The sequence below is a fragment of the Syngnathus typhle genome, linkage group LG14 (genome assembly GCF_033458585.1).
Source record: "Syngnathus typhle isolate RoL2023-S1 ecotype Sweden linkage group LG14, RoL_Styp_1.0, whole genome shotgun sequence".
Taxonomy (NCBI): domain Eukaryota; kingdom Metazoa; phylum Chordata; class Actinopteri; order Syngnathiformes; family Syngnathidae; genus Syngnathus; species Syngnathus typhle.
The window spans coordinates 3,925,949-3,940,813 of record NC_083751.1 but is presented as its reverse complement, the minus strand read 5'-3'; the positions used below and the strand labels follow the sequence as shown (position 1 = coordinate 3,940,813).

General features: G+C 43.8%; 3 protein-coding genes across 6 annotated transcripts; 1 reads left to right on the top strand and 2 right to left on the bottom strand.

Annotated features, from left to right (window-relative positions):
* The first annotated feature begins 927 nt into the window (after nucleotides 1-927).
* On the top strand, nucleotides 928-5,462 carry scyl3 (SCY1-like, kinase-like 3). Its single transcript, XM_061298256.1, has 14 exons — nucleotides 928-1,328; nucleotides 1,754-1,945; nucleotides 2,025-2,210; nucleotides 2,287-2,400; nucleotides 2,500-2,556; nucleotides 2,636-2,738; nucleotides 2,800-2,911; nucleotides 2,986-3,063; nucleotides 3,237-3,376; nucleotides 3,456-3,637; nucleotides 3,717-3,888; nucleotides 3,964-4,122; nucleotides 4,207-4,862; nucleotides 4,952-5,462. Exons 2-14 carry the CDS (start codon nucleotides 1,781-1,783, stop codon nucleotides 5,015-5,017), a joined length of 2,190 nt encoding a protein of 729 aa, XP_061154240.1. The 5' UTR covers nucleotides 928-1,328; nucleotides 1,754-1,780; the 3' UTR covers nucleotides 5,018-5,462.
* A 117-nt stretch (nucleotides 5,463-5,579) lies between these two features.
* On the bottom strand, nucleotides 5,580-11,946 carry firrm (fignl1 interacting regulator of recombination and mitosis). 4 transcript variants are annotated; one of them, XM_061298251.1, is made up of 25 exons: nucleotides 11,756-11,942; nucleotides 11,449-11,555; nucleotides 11,179-11,219; nucleotides 11,013-11,101; nucleotides 10,848-10,952; nucleotides 10,610-10,750; nucleotides 10,340-10,511; nucleotides 10,152-10,236; nucleotides 9,834-9,972; nucleotides 9,562-9,651; nucleotides 9,421-9,485; nucleotides 9,186-9,334; nucleotides 8,797-8,926; nucleotides 8,525-8,711; nucleotides 8,156-8,238; nucleotides 7,907-7,958; nucleotides 7,451-7,540; nucleotides 7,180-7,365; nucleotides 6,990-7,109; nucleotides 6,790-6,885; nucleotides 6,605-6,718; nucleotides 6,420-6,527; nucleotides 6,274-6,354; nucleotides 6,055-6,201; nucleotides 5,580-5,903 (listed from the first exon to the last, which is right to left on the bottom strand). In XM_061298251.1, exons 2-25 carry the CDS (start codon nucleotides 11,541-11,543, stop codon nucleotides 5,676-5,678), a joined length of 2,793 nt encoding a protein of 930 aa, XP_061154235.1. In that variant the 5' UTR covers nucleotides 11,544-11,555; nucleotides 11,756-11,942; the 3' UTR covers nucleotides 5,580-5,675. The 4 variants fall into 4 exon arrangements, 3 of the variants coding, with proteins under 3 accessions (XP_061154235.1, XP_061154236.1, XP_061154237.1); XM_061298252.1 differs by having other exon boundaries at nucleotides 10,349-10,511; XR_009717984.1 differs by lacking the exons at nucleotides 5,580-5,903; nucleotides 6,055-6,201; nucleotides 6,274-6,354; ... (6 more) ...; nucleotides 7,907-7,958; nucleotides 8,156-8,238 and having other exon boundaries at nucleotides 8,572-8,711; nucleotides 9,155-9,334; nucleotides 11,756-11,946.
* A 1,599-nt stretch (nucleotides 11,947-13,545) lies between these two features.
* si:dkey-51e6.1 lies at nucleotides 13,546-14,839 on the bottom strand. The gene is made up of 3 exons (XM_061298296.1): nucleotides 14,643-14,839; nucleotides 14,339-14,463; nucleotides 13,546-14,086 (listed from the first exon to the last, which is right to left on the bottom strand). Exons 1-3 carry the CDS (start codon nucleotides 14,782-14,784, stop codon nucleotides 13,994-13,996), a joined length of 360 nt encoding a protein of 119 aa, XP_061154280.1. The 5' UTR covers nucleotides 14,785-14,839; the 3' UTR covers nucleotides 13,546-13,993.
* Between the last annotated feature and the right edge of the window lie 26 nt (nucleotides 14,840-14,865).

Below are 14,865 nucleotides of genomic sequence, written 5' to 3'. Positions count from 1 at the left end.
ACCGAGGAGATCTGATATATACCCGGCGCATTCTCCGAGGCGAACTTGGTGAAGACCTGAGGGAGTATTTCATCTTAAATAATGATACATCGACACGTGGTCACAGTTTGAAGCTATACAAACCGAGGAGGTTACGCATCCATGGTGACGCCACTCTCTCTACCCGTGTAGTTAATAGCTGGAACCGCCTACCCGAATCATGTATCACAGCCCAGTCAGAGGAAAGTTTCAAGAGAAGTATTGACGCAGTGTTTAAAGTCTGAAAGGTGATGCTTGGTAGCATCCCTTCAACGTCCGGGAAGTGAAGGAGCTGACAAGGGATTCTTCCCTCTGCTTTCTACCTCTCAATGAAGTCAATGAAGCCGACTAGTGATGTGCATTCCAGGTTTTAAGTGAACTGAATCTTTAGAATCAGTTCATCAAAAGATTGAGGGCTGCCAAGTCGAAATAGCCGACTGGTTAGTGACTTGGCCTCTTGTTCGATAAGCTCCTAGTTCGATCCCAGGTGGCAGCGTGTACTTAAATTTGCTTTTAGAGTTGGAACGTCACTTTGTATGCGTACGCATATGCAAACAAATGCAAGTATTAATGTGTAAATACATAAAGTGGCCCTACCCCAAGTTTGCGGAGCAAACCAATGGAACACGCCCACTACCTAGGGGGCGGGGCGAACAGAGTAAGGCTTTCAAAGTATGGTTTAAAGCTAGGGTTTGGTGTTAGGTTGGGAGGTCGTGGGTTCAAACCCCGGCCGGGTCATACCGGAGACTATAAAACTGATACCCATTTCTTCCCTGCTTGGCACTCAGTGTAAGGGGTTGAAATGGGGCTCCGCTACCGCTCACCATCTTTAACTTATAAAATTCACTCTTTTTTTTTGAACGAATCGTTCACTCACGAGCCAACACTAGAGCTGACACTAACTTCCGTTTTAAACTTCTTGAAGCACAAAAAAAAAAAACGAGCAATGTGCAGTGCAATACAATTAATTCATTTTTAAAATGAATAAGTTAAATATAAATTGAACTAAAAAGAAGAAGAAAAATCCCAATGCTGTGAATGTCTCCCCCTCGTGTGTCGTGGGTTTACCGATACCGGAAATGTCTGTGTTTACAGCGCGTTAGCATAGTCAGAAGCCATTCGGAGTCCTTTCGTTTTTGTAAACAACAACCTGACCATTTAAATTACTCGCGTGAATTATTAAGTTTCATAAGGCCCCGTATGGTGGTTTGGAAGCCGTCCGGGCTACGGCGAGTTGTAGCAATGGCCAGCTGACTCGGCAACTAGCGAGGCTGGCTAACATCTTCCTCGCCGCCAGTGGAGTCAAACAGGTAAATGACGCGGTATTGAAAACATTTCATTCTGACATTAGTGACAACTGTAATGGTAGATCGATAGGTTCTTTGCGCCTAATCTCCCGCGATGTCGTTATTCTGATCGTTTTTTTCCTCGTTTGAAATGAACTTGTTTTGCACGCCGTGTTTACAAGACTTGCAAATACTAACCCAACATGCATGAAGTCAGTATTCATCTGACCGCATAGGTTATTAATATTCTAATCAATCGCGGTACAATACGCACGTAAACCAGAATTTCTAATATTGTCCAGAACTTCTAATATTGTGTTTGATGTAACTATTTGTCATTAAGATAGTAAACTACTGTGTATGATTCGCTACGGACATGACGTCATGACGCTAATTGTAAAGCGCCATTTCGCCCACCGGTGAGGAACTTTGCACTCTCCCCCTCTCAGGTGCAGTGCGGTGGATGGTGAGCAGCAATGGGCGCCGAGAGCAGCGCCGTGCGGAGTTGCACACCGGAGGAGCCGCTCCTGAGCCTGCCCTTTGGTCTCACCATGTTCGCTGCAGTGCTCCAGGACGGAAGGGCCGCTTCAGTGTTTGTTCACAAGCGCGGCAATGAAGATAAGGTCAATAAAGCAGCTAAGGTATGTTGGCTTAGAAAAGAAAAAATGAAAGCTGTTAGTTGCCTGTTTCTAATGCTGTGAAATGAATCCGCCGCCACAGCACCTGAAGACCCTGAGGCACCCTTGCCTGCTGCGCTTCCTGTCCTGCTCGGTGCAGGACGGCAGCATCCACCTGGTGACGGAGCGGGTCAAGCCTCTGGAGCTGCTGCTGGACGGCCTCTCGCCAGAAGAGATCTGCGCCGGAATCTACGACCTCCTGCAGGCAATTGTCTTTCTGCACGAGAGGGTGAGCCAGCTGCAAATGAAGGAGCCTTTTTCCAAAAAAATGGAATGTTTGCTTACCTGCCGTCCTGAACCGCCAGGGGAAGTCAAGCCACAACAACGTGTGCATCTCGTCTGTGTTTGTCAGTGAAGATGGACATTGGAAACTTGGAGGGATGGAGACAGTCTGCAAGTTCTCGGAAGCAACTCCAGAGGTACGATGACGCACCTGAAAGGGTGGCTTGTAACATTTTTGTGGAAACAACACGTTGGCCTAAAATGTAAAAATTGACACATGATGTTCTCTTCCTCAGTTTCTTGTTAGTATTCAGAGCGTGAGAGACGCCAGCTGTGTTCCACCAGAGGAGCAGGTCAGCATATCAAACATACCCACCCCTCCATCACAGTGACTTTTTTTGTAGTGTCCCTAAAGATAGGTGTTGTTTTTAGGTGGAGGGCTTTAAAATGCTTCCAGATAAAAACGCTCACGCTCGGGACTGTTACTCGTTTGGCTCCATGCTCGAAGCCCTCCTGCCTCTCTTGAACGATTACGGTGAGTAAATTGACCTCAGATGTTTTTCATAAGCGTAACTTATGTCTCTTTTTTCATTCAGTGTCACAGGAGCTTTCCGATAGCCTGAAAAAGACCCTGCAGGCGGGCCCGCTGAACTCTGACCCCTCATATCGGCCCGCCCTCAGTTCCCTGCTGACTCACGATTTTTTCAGGTGTGCTCGCGGTTGGTTGCGCTGCCGTCGCCTGCCCGGGGCTTATTTGCTCAAACTCCCTCACGCTTGCGTAGGAACGACTTTCTGGAGGTGATGAACTTTCTGACCAGCCTCACACTGAAGACGGAGGAAGAAAAGAATGAGTTCTTCAAGTAAGGCGCACAATTTGAAAGATTAAATTCAACCTCGTGCTTAGCTTGTTCGGGATCTAAATCTCAGCTCCACTCTTTCTGTGTAGCCCACTCCATATTTTAAGTGAACCCACTGAGCATTTACATGATCAAGGGTCCTGCACTAAATATTCATTTGCATTACGTTTGCGCAGGTTTCTTCTTGACAGAGTCCAGGGCCTCCCTGAAGAGCTGACGGCCGTACGTCTGGTCCCCAAACTCCTCAACTCCCTGGTGTTTGCCGAGCCGATGGCGGTCAAAAGCTTTCTGCCGCACCTCCTAAAGCCAAAGAAGGGTAGGAGAAAAGAAAAGGCGGGCGTGACACTCTGAGGAATTCAGTCACTAAAAGTTTCTCTTGTCGTGTGCCGGGACAGATTGCGGTAGCGGTGAAGAATGCCTGCTGTCCGTGTCTCTTTACCGCAAGCACGTCATCCCACAGCTCCTCAAGCTCTTCAGAGTCAACGAGGAGCACGTGCGGATGGTGTTGTTGGTGCACATCCACATCTACGCTCAGTTCTTCTCCCACGAGGAACTGAAGGTTCAGATCCTACCTCAGGTATGATAGGGGAGGACACAATTTCACAGTGACTGCAACCACACACAAACAGATAAATGTTTCTTACCTCTTCATGTAGGTTTTGCTCGGGATGAGAGACACCAATGACGCTCTGGTCGCCATGACGCTGCAGAGTCTGGCCGTGTTGGTGCCTTTGCTTGGTGCTCAGGTGGTGGTGGGAGGAGAGAGAACTAAGGTCTTTAAACGCTCCACTCCCAATTTCAGCAGGTCAGCAGAGGCCACGCCGGAAAGTAAGTCAACGCGACCAAAGAGCAAAGAGTTTAAGATGCCACTTTGGAAGCTGAAAGTTTCTTTCGATTTTGTAGCATCGCCCGTCCACATCATCGGAGGCTCCTTCCCTCAGATGGAGCAGCCTTCCAAGGTTTTAAATTTGTTCCCCAGACCGCCTGAAGACCTTCAGGGCAACACAGAGCAATTAATGGGGAGAACAGAGATTTCAAGAAACACGCTGGAAGCAACAACAGGTATGATAACTAAGCTGTCGGTGCACTTATCAAGAATTAAACTGGTTTTATAAAGTATAACAAGCTGGTGTCTTTGTTTTACAGGCGTCAGCAAACCTATGTTTCTCTCCTTAAATGGCTTCCGCCAGCACGTTGACGCCAACTCCTCCAGCCCAGAGGAGGCGGCGCACTCACCGAAAGGCCGCAGGGAGGACTGGCCTGACTGGAGCGATCCGGATGAGGGTGAGGATGGAAAAAGCCAGCCGGTCCAGATCCTCATCGAGTCCTCAGATGCGGCTAGACTGCACCAGACGGTAGAAGCTGAAGAGCCTTGGGATGATTTTGAGGACAATGACGCCACCTCCGAGGCTTCTCCCGCAACACCGGTTGTATTTACTTCATCCCCTGAAAAACAAACCACTGAGCCACTAAAACTGGGAGCTTCCAAACCCCTCAAACTGGGCACAGCGGCACAACCTGCTAATCAAGCCTCAGTGGACCCCAAGACTGCGGTGCCGCAGAACCTCAGGCCCTCGGGAGGTCTCGGCGAGGAGTTCACCATCAAGGTGAAGAAGAAGCAGCAAGAAGCAGACCCAGAGCTGGATTTGTTTGCGGACATGGTGCCGGACATTAAGCTATCCTCTTCGGCTCTGCTCATACTGAGCGGGAGCGGCGACGCCACGTCGACGTTGCGCAATGCTGCTATCGACACATCGACAACAACGCTGTCTGCCAAGTTTGCTGCTACAAGTGAGACTGAGGTGAGTGGTCAAAAACTTGCATTTTAGGCTCTCTGAAGATTCAAAATGAAAAACAGTGGCCAATGAAAATGTGTTTTTCTGTGTTTCAGGCTGAAGCAGAAGGTTGGGGTGATGGGGACGACCTCAACTGGGAGGATGAAAATGGTTGGGGATGACATTAACCAGGAACCCACTCTAGAACACTCCCCCCCCCAAAAGTAGTAAACCCTTAAAATATACCAATTCTGATTTTTTGACGCAAGAAGAATGAGCTGCCTTTGTTAATTCAACTGGAAGGAATCAATGCTGATCAGATGGGTGGGGGATATAAATGAAGCCATTTTTAATTGCTTGCCAACTGACATGGATAATGCTGACAGGACATGGTGAGGGGAAAAGTGCCAACTTTGCTAAGGGCACGTGAAGATCTGGATTTCTCCAACCCGAGTCAGGTTTGATGCCCAGAAGACTTGTTACACTTTGAATGTGGAGTATGGATCAGATTAATTTATGAGTGGCTTTTTGGGGAAGTTGCTGGTGAAATCAAAGCGTTTACTGTACAGAAGCCTGATTTTGTCTTTTTGGGCCTATTAAAATGTTTACCGTGTTGTAAAACTATAATAGTTTCAGTTTTTCAGTTGACCTACTAAAGTAGGAGTTCCTAATATTATAAATCTATGGAGATGTATAAAACAGTACCATATCCCAAGTATTACCTCACATTTAAACTTCAAAAAAAAAATTCTACTCAAAAATTTAATAATTTGATCCATAAAAAACAGATAAGCAGCCTTAATACAGATGAAATGACTTTTTCTATATACAAATAACAGGTCATGAGGGCTGCTTTGCAGATGTGACTGAGCTAATGTCATTTAGAAGCACCTGCAACTCTTGAAGTCTGGATGCCAGCCACGAAGGAGGAGGAGGAGGAGACTCCTTTGTGCCTGTTTCACCTGTAGCAAGCGCATGCAGGGCTCTCAGTGCAGTTTCAGCTGTCTGCATGTTGCGGCAGAACTCCTCATCCCCAACGTTCTCCTGCCGAGCCCGTTTGGCTTGCGGCTGCGCAGTAAATGGGAATAACATTTTAACGCTAAAGTTTGGCAAAAAAAAAAAAAGAAAACTAAAGAAAATTGTCGTTGACATTCTAAAATAAGATTCTAAAATAAAACCAAGTAAAACTGATCTAATAACAGCAAGTTACATTACTAACCTCCAAATGAGTCGCAGATGGAGCAGAAAGCTCGGTGGAAACCTGTTTTGGGGTGTCCAGCGTCTGGTTGTGTTGCTCTAAAATAGTTCTCTCTGCTTCGATTCTTCCTAGCCGTGCTTCCTTTGCTTCTTCCGCTGTGTTAACGCTCTACAACAGAACACACCCACATTCAAATCCAGCCTTTTTGCAGGCAATGGATGACAAACATACTTTTCTTACCTTGCGAAGAAAATCCACCACCTTGCTTTTGGTTTCTTCCACACCTAAACTCCAGGAAATGATCTCTTCGTGGTTTGTGACCTTCAAAAGCAGGTATGATGGTTGGTAACTTGAATTTTGTGGTATTATCGGTGCTGTTGCTTTACCTCCGCAAAATGAGCAAAAGCCTCCAAAGCGTGCTGATGCAGCAACCAGGGGGAACTTTGTGCTAACAGCACTCCAAACAAGCTGCTCAACTTGGGAACAATTTTACTCTGGAGACGGAATGGAAAAGTACAAGTCAATTGCAGTATCAATTTAATCCCCTATTCTGATTGGTTGGAGTCTGTACCTGGTTGTCAGGAGGAATAAAGATATTCCCCAGTGATGAAAGGAACTCGAGAGCGGCCAGGAGCAACTCATCTGCACACTTTTGAGATACTACAGCATCTACACACGACAGGGCCTAAAACACAAACACACAAACTACAGAACAGTCTCCACTATGTGCTCAAAGTCAATTCAGAATCTACACACCTGAATGATCACAGGCGGGTCTATGTTTGTGACTAAAGGTGCCGTAATTGACAAAAGGAGGCGTAGAGTGACGTGCAACACGGGATGGCTCTGCACCTGTACATTAGAGAGATACAAACACAACTTAGAGCTTGCAGGTTACATTTCAGGATGAACCTAAAAGTGATACAAACTATTTGTTAGTAGCTTGCGTGTTTCACCTGATGTGGTGTCAATCGCTGCCACAGTTGTGTGACGATCCTCAAAGCTGATGTCGAGCACCGTTCCTCAAGAGGTGACTTTCCTTGAACCACCACTAGGAGGCATTGTAGCACCGCATTCTGGAAACAACAACAACACTGTCACACACTGCCTGAGGTAGGTGAATGTTACTCATAATATTCCCCTCACCAGTTTCTCCACTTGGCCCAGTTTGTGGCCTCCATTTTGCCAGTCGCTCAAAGCTTTTTGTGCTAAAGCCATGATGTCTGCCTCCACGCGTTGACGGGCATCATTTGAAAGAGCTCTGAGGAGGACATGACGCCACACTGGGAGATTTTCAGCCTCGGATGGAGGGAAATGTGTCAAGAATTCCATCTATGTTAAAAGAAATAGATATCAAATATACAGATATGCTCCTCACCCCTAAAAAGTGGGACTACTGTATGCGGATCCTGCTAACCTGATGGCTGGGCGTCATGAGGAAAATCATGCGTCTGAGCAGCAAGCCCAGGTGAGACTTCTGGTAGCACTCAGCCATGCTAGTTTTGACCTGAGGAGGTCGAAGCAAAGAGAAGGGGTGCTCGTTGGTAGTGTGAAAATCAAAGGGGGTTCTGAGATCGGCTGCAAATGTGTGAGATGAGCTTGAATTTGAGGGATTATGGCAAAGGTGTTCCGGCGACATCAATCGTCACCTCAGTCGGGGTGCCGCTGGGGACCCCGCGGAGAGATTATGGGATTTTCACTTATTTTAGCATCCAAACAGCACTGCACCACACTCGGAAGTGAACTTTTAAAACCTTCTTCTCTCGGATCAGATGTCAAACTTTTAGTCAACAGTGTGATGCTACATTTTGCTTCATTGAGTGGCCCACAAATTGCAGAGATTGGGGCAGGGGTGGTCTTGAAGAATACCCACCAGATGAGCAACGAGGACGACATGATGGAGACATAGTTCAGCTGTTCCGTACCTACAACAAAACAGACAAATCCACATTAAAGTACAAATGATAAATACAAATGAATATTTGATGATTTTTATAAGGTCACATGATCGACAGCATGTTTTTCCGAAAAAAAAAATCACTGTTAGCGAGCACATTGGCATTTTGAGGGTAAGTAATATAGATCTAAAAGAAAAAGATTAACGCCACAAAGTCATCCTCACCGCGCAGTGAAGCACCACACATCCGTGGCCAACAGAGCAGTCTGAGTGTCAGCCTGCAGCGTGGCCTCCAACAAGCAACGCTCCTAAAATGGAGAAAAAATATATATAAAAGTGGGTGTATTGAAAACAGAGGGATAAAATGCTATCTCAAATTTAAACCAGAAAAAAAAACAACGTTCACATTGAATGAGAGGAAATCCCTCCAGCAGGAGCCAAAAGCAGATTAGAGTCAGGAAAAATAAATAAACAGCAGATTTCACAGCAAACTGAAAGTGAAACTGAGGGCTTATTCATTTGAAATGTGTCATTTCATTATTTTTTTTTTATGAGTCCTGATGCAGTTTACAATACAAGCTTCGTAGAACTCACCAGAACGGAGAAGTGTAATGGCGAAAGAACAGCCACGCTGGCGCAAAGGTGCACGCACAGGTGACTGTGCAGAGACACCCAAACTTGGGCCTGCCCTTTCGTCATCACCCCCGGTAACAGCGCCGGCAGCTTCCGCTCGGCGTAGCAACATCGGAAACTACGGAAGACCGCCCGGTAGAGAGGAAGTCTGGAAACACATACTCAACATCAATCTACAAAGGTCATATTGAATCTAACCAATATGGACAAATGCGGCGTGATTGCAAGGTTACCGTGGCGTTTCCTCGGAATGCTGACTGCCGGAGTGCCAAAGCTCCAGCACCTCCTCAGGCTGGGAGGCCAACTGATCCAAGACGTTAGCCAGCAAAAGACACTGAGGAAGCTCATGTTGCTGATTCAACCCTGCGTAAAAAAAAGTGGTTGTATAATCATATTTTTTTTATTTAATATTTTTTACTTTTAAAATGCCCATTATTTAAATTGTAAGTTATATTTGAATATATATATATATATATTTAATTTTGTATTAGAAAACATCATTTTGCATTCTACATTTGAATTTATAATTATACTTACATATCTATTTTCTTTGGATATGTAATATATTTAAGAAAAATATTAATAACGCACAGCTTGAATTGGTGAATTTGGACAAACTCACGCAGGTCTTCTTGCAAGACAACGTCGGCAAAAGGCCTGAGAGGTAAGAGTTGAGAAAGAAGAGCCTCCATGGGAACGAGGGCCGCCGCGTTCAGCTCCTCAGAAAGAGGCGGAGGCAACGCAGGAGCACACAAGCTCGGGGGGAATTTACTGAAAGATAGTGACACATTTCCACATTGCTCTAAGGTTCCAAGACAAATATTCCAATCGGTGACTGTGAATCAGATCGCATGTACCTGATAATCTGGAGGTAAAGTTTATGAAAGTTTCCACAAGACCTTGTTAAGAAAGATTTGAATTCCTGTGAAAAGAGCAAAGAATTTGTCTTTCAAACTAAGCTCGAGATGATTACGCAACAAGATGTTTTTTTTCCTGACCTTTGCGTAAAGAACCAAAGTGTTGGCAAATAATCTGCACATCTTTGCAGTTCTCTGGAACAGTTTGTATTCTGCGCTTTGCGTTGCCTCCTAGCAAAACGCACAAAAGTGCACAAAAGTGCACAAAAGCAAAACATCTTTGACCTTTGACTTGAAAATACCTTCTGTGATTGAAATTACATTAAGCGAGGGGGGTTACCACAGGAAGTGGCAAGTCATTCTTCTATAAATGGGATACAGTTGTGCTGATTGCCAAGCACACAGTTGCATACCTGCAGACGGGCAAGCGTTATCTGCTCGGCCAGATCGACGGAGTTGTGGAAGGAGGCCAGCAGGTTGTCGCACAGGCTGGAGCTGATGTCGCCGTGGTGCAGATGCTCCTCCACCAGCGAATGGTACTTCACGCTCTGTCTGAGCAGGGGAAGGACAGTTTCAAATGAGGAGCTGGATGATTTGGTCAATATTGCAATTGTGATTTCATATGCACTTTTTAAGGTCCTTTTTAATTGATAAAGCAAGTGTACAGTAATTTATAGTTATTTGAAGTTCTAAAAACGATATTTTTCGATATATATAGTTCCGGCACTGACTTGATGAGGAACTTCCACGTGTTTGCATGCAGCGCCATGTCCAGGTTGGAGATGACTGAGCAGATGTCCAGGAGGCTGTGTAGTACTGAGGAACATGATGAGAACAAAAGGTTACATTAATTGACAAGGCAAATGAGCTTCATCATGGAAAGACCGCAAAAGAAACGTGAGGGGGGCATCTCCTCAACTGGTACAACCGATGACGACGTCAGACACTTCCTCTTCAGAGGCATTGTTATCAAGGGATAACCGGTCCAGGAGCTCCAACAGGGCCTTGTGGAGGGCGTAGGCCTCCTTGAAGAGGCTTTGCAGAAGGTCAGCCACCAGGGAGAAACGGCCACAGTAGACCACCTCGCTCTCCTGTCGACAATATGCAAATGTCTTTGCAGTTGCTAACACAATAACACATCACAAGATTTACTCCGATTTTCAAAATTGTTCAGCTCTACGAGACTCACCTTACAGTGCTGAAAAGTGTCTCGCAGAACTTTTAGGACGCATGACGGTAAGGTGCGGATAGACATAAGGTCCAGGACGTCATCATATGTGCCGACGTGACGCACACATGCCGACATTGCATCGATGATCTGCATCAGAGACTGAAAATAAAATCTAATCAATATTGAGTGCCAAAGCAGATATTTGAAAGCACAAAAATGTAACCACTGACTGAAAAATAAAGGTGAGGTTATCTACCTTCAGAATGTTCCTCAGTAATGAACACAGTTCTGGGTTTTGACTGGACAAGCCTCCAACTTGGATTGAAAGTTCTTTCATCATACTTTCAAACGTGGTAACCGCCTGCAGATATAGTCAAAAATAACTAACCAGAATTATGCAGTGCAAGTGTATGCCATTTACCTTTGGTAAAATTTTGGAGAAGCATTCATTTTCTAGGTCTGACAAAGCAATGTGAGGAAGGAACATGTCTGTTATTATCTTCAGTACACCTGAAGGGAAGTTGGAGGGGAATCCAAGGATTAAAATTGGTCAAACTGAACTATTGCAAAAAGTAAACATAACTTACGTATATGATCATCCCAGCCCTCAGACTTGTGTTGTAAAGCGTGTACGCAGTTAAAGAAAATCACAGCAAAGAAAGACCATGACGTCAACAGTGAATGAATATTAGCAATTTTTAATTCACATTACAAATGTTGATTTTAATTACAGCATTGGAGTGAAAAATACTGACGTCATCAGCAAGTAGAAGTAAAGAGCAACCTGGCTGGCTGTATATTAATTAATGTCAATTTTATGGACAGTTACATGACAAGAAAGTACCGAGAAGGATATGGTAAGTTTGGGCAAGACAGCCTTGAGCTCCTGGCGGCAGGTTTCCTGGCTCCATTGCGCCACCTCGTCCAGGAGTGAAGTGTTGGTCTGGGACATGATGTCACCAGTCTACCAGAGGAGATCGGACACGATGTCCGAACGATACAAAGGGGTCAATAACAACAAGTGAGTCACTTAAAAAGTGAGTCAACTTGTAAAGTTCGCCCAAATAACAAGTGTATTTTCGTTCACTCTGTGGGCAATTACGTGGCTAAGCTCATTTGAGCGTTTCATGTAGCACCTTAGCATAGCATTGTTCTCGTACTTACAGACTTAATGGCGAACTTCTGTCGTCTTCTTCATGGGTCACTTCACTATTGCAGTTGAATTTGTTTCAACTCAAATCGACAAATACATTTTTATTCCTTTGCCATCGCATAAATTGTTAAGAGTAGCCTTTCATGTCTCGCGCGTGAGCTCTCAAACCGGATGTGATGTCACATCCACTTCTTTGTTGTTGTTTTTTTCTTGTTTTCTCAATTTTCTTCAATGTCTACGCATATTCGACGCTGATTTCTAAATTGATTTCCTTTTTATTCTAGCACGTCAGGTTTTTGAGACGGTTTTGTTATTTATTTGTAAAAAAAAAAAAAAAAATTAACGGCAGTTTCAGATTCATTGCAAAAACGGCATCTAAAAAAGGGATATTTGTGTCTCTGGTTTAAGAACATTTTCTAAAAATGTACAAATGTGTAAAAACTTTGCAACCGTTTTTTAATACAGTTTTAGTATTGCACCGTCAACACACACACAAATGAAACTTGAGTTGATTGTATTTTTTATTCAAAAAAATATTGACTGATACACAAACAAGAACACAACAGCAAAACATTGGAATTAAGGAAACAACTTGTGTAAAAAATGCATGTATTGCACAAATTTAAAAACATAACTTAATGAAACCTTATTTCAATCATTTGCCCTTTGTTGGGCAGGATGCTGAAAAGCAAAAAAATAAAATAAGCAAAAAAATAAATTAAGCATCACTTAGCCATGAAACAGGGCTTGCTACTTCATAATAATGACATTTAGGAATTTCTAGCTTTATCTTGAGATGGCTGAGTGAGAGCTAATGAGCTCAGTGTGTGGGAAAGCTATTGTTTCTCCAATGACATGTAGAGATGTGGAGTCAACACTCACACCTTCACTGCTCCGAGTTTCCCGGCAGCGTACCGGAGGCGTCTGAAGTCGTCGGGCCAGGAAGGAATTCATTTGGAGAAAGTTAAATTTCGCCCAATTTGTCATCTAAATGATGAAATCCACAAGTGCCTTTTAATTTTGTCGATGACATCTATTGCTTGTTTTGTCACGATTTCAAAGCGAATCTTATACACTTGAAGGAAAATGATACCTGGCTAATATTATTGCCCGTCATGGACTTGCCCTGATGACAACACTTCCCTACCTCAGATACTAAAATGGAGCAGATAAGTTTTCCGAGAAGGGGGCTGGGTCTCCGACTCTCCCTTGCTGCCTGTTAGGAGAGGGACGGAGTTTACCGGTTCACAGGAAACTGGCCCCGGTTTGAGGATGCAACCTGGAAGGAAGACAGCCTTTTGTTTTTCTCTATTCAAGGCCACAGGGTAATTGGCTGGGTTGCCAGCAGACATGTCGCCTTCGCCGTTCAAGGTGAGAAGGCCTCTGAATCCTCTTCGAGGTTGATTCATGGCAAAACAATGAAGGTGATGATAAAAATGGCTCTAGCGCTTAAGCGCCGACTTGCACCTTTGGGAACTTGAGTCAACTCAATGTACAAAAACACCAGGAAGAGGATATAGTGGTGATTATCTCATCCAAAAAATCTTAGTGAATTACACTCACTGGCTGCTATATTTTAATCCCAGGGAAGAAATTATTTAAATGCTCAAAAGGATACAATAAATGTACAATTTGTTTGTATGCATGATTAAATGCACTATTTCCTAACATTCTGCAAAAACTGCTGAAATAAATGAAAAACAAACACAACAGAGTAGCTGGTATCATTTCAATGCCCCGAGAAAGAAATGAAACAGGATGAATGAAATCATCCACAAGCACAGATAAAACAAAGAGTCAGTTTTGTTTTCCACCCAAAGTTTCACTTTCCTGGCTTCAATTTATTTTGGCAGTCAAGCAAGAGTGTTAACAACAACGGCCATGAACACAGCTCACAAAATAAACGTTTTATCGCGATAAGAAGCCAAAGTTTCGCTTTGCCTTCTGAGTTTTGATAAAAAATGAAACATTTCTTCTCAATTACAGGATGTGTCTGTGATTCCGAATGTCTCACTCCTTCCTGTATGGACTTTACGCTTGGCACTCAGCCACCGATTGTGAGTGATTACAGTCGATTAAAAAGTAAAATTCTATTTCTGAGTAAGGCTTGCTCATCTCTCCATTCCTTAACAACATAAATAATTCCTGCACTGATATAATTGTGCTTGGGTGTATTTATGACATAAAAAAAACACAAATACATAGTTGACTCTTGGCTTTTTAAATAGTGCAAATGTAAAGAAATGAACTTATTTTTTGTCGTCGCTCCAGGTGATCTCGTAGTCGCTGAAGAAGCTCTTCAACTTCTCCACTGAAACTGAGTGGTCTGCTTTACCAAAACCCTAAAAACAAAAAAGAACAAGACTGTCTGCATATAAATAGGTCATAGTATTAAGTTTAGCTATGAAGGTACAGCTGATGTGATCTGGCACAACTATATGGTTGTTGTTTTTTTGGGCCCATTCTATTCACCTGTCATGCATGAAAACTGAACATTTATAAAGGCACATTTGTTGATTATAGCTCTCTCAATGTATTCAAGAAACACCTAAAGGCCCAAAACTAGTCTAATTTGTATTTAAAAAGTATCTTACAGTGGACTCTCCGAACACCCTTATTCTTTTCTCTTGACTCTTGTGCTCGATCTTCCCTCCACCAAGGCAGTGACACTCCAAGCCCAAGGCCTCCACAGCTGGCTTGACCTTCTCAAAAATATGATCTGCAAATAATTCATTGCACAACATGAGTCAGTCCGAAAAGAAATATCGGCTCAAAATAGCCTATTCTACAATTTCATGAGTAATTTATTTTTTAGCATAAACTACTCATGATGAAACGTGTCATTGTTTACCACTAGTTTGACACCTCTGCAAAGCTGCGACCTTTCCGTTGACTTACTGTGATACTCGGCACTTTTTGTACCACGAACAATGTTTTTGCAGACATCGCCGTTTTTCACTTTCACTTGAACTAAAATATACTTGAAGGTACCATCTGGATCAATCTCCACATCGGGGATCGCGGCCAGGGACTCAGACATGCTTACTTTCGGTTGAAACCACAGACGAGCGTCTCCCGGAAACGCCTAATAAGGACTTAAACTCCAACTTCCGGTCTTAAA

Coding starts and splice junctions, on each gene's coding strand:
- si:dkey-51e6.1 (XM_061298296.1), bottom strand. CDS start 14,784: ATGTCTGAGTCCCTGGCCGCGATCCCCGATGTGGAGATTGATCCAGAT. Junction 14,464..14,642: donor AAAAAGTGCCGAGTATCACA/GTAAGTCAACGG, acceptor AATTATTTGCAG/ATCATATTTTTGAGAAGGTC. Junction 14,087..14,338: donor GGGTGTTCGGAGAGTCCACT/GTAAGATACTTT, acceptor TTTTGTTTTTAG/GGTTTTGGTAAAGCAGACCA.
- firrm (XM_061298251.1), bottom strand. CDS start 11,543: ATGTCCCAGACCAACACTTCACTCCTGGACGAGGTGGCGCAATGGAGC. Junction 10,512..10,609: donor ACACTTTTCAGCACTGTAAG/GTGAGTCTCGTA, acceptor TATTGTCGACAG/GAGAGCGAGGTGGTCTACTG. Junction 6,202..6,273: donor TGGTGGATTTTCTTCGCAAG/GTAAGAAAAGTA, acceptor GTTCTGTTGTAG/AGCGTTAACACAGCGGAAGA.
- scyl3 (XM_061298256.1), top strand. CDS start 1,781: ATGGGCGCCGAGAGCAGCGCCGTGCGGAGTTGCACACCGGAGGAGCCG. Junction 3,638..3,716: donor AGGTTCAGATCCTACCTCAG/GTATGATAGGGG, acceptor CTCTTCATGTAG/GTTTTGCTCGGGATGAGAGA. Junction 4,123..4,206: donor CACGCTGGAAGCAACAACAG/GTATGATAACTA, acceptor TTTGTTTTACAG/GCGTCAGCAAACCTATGTTT.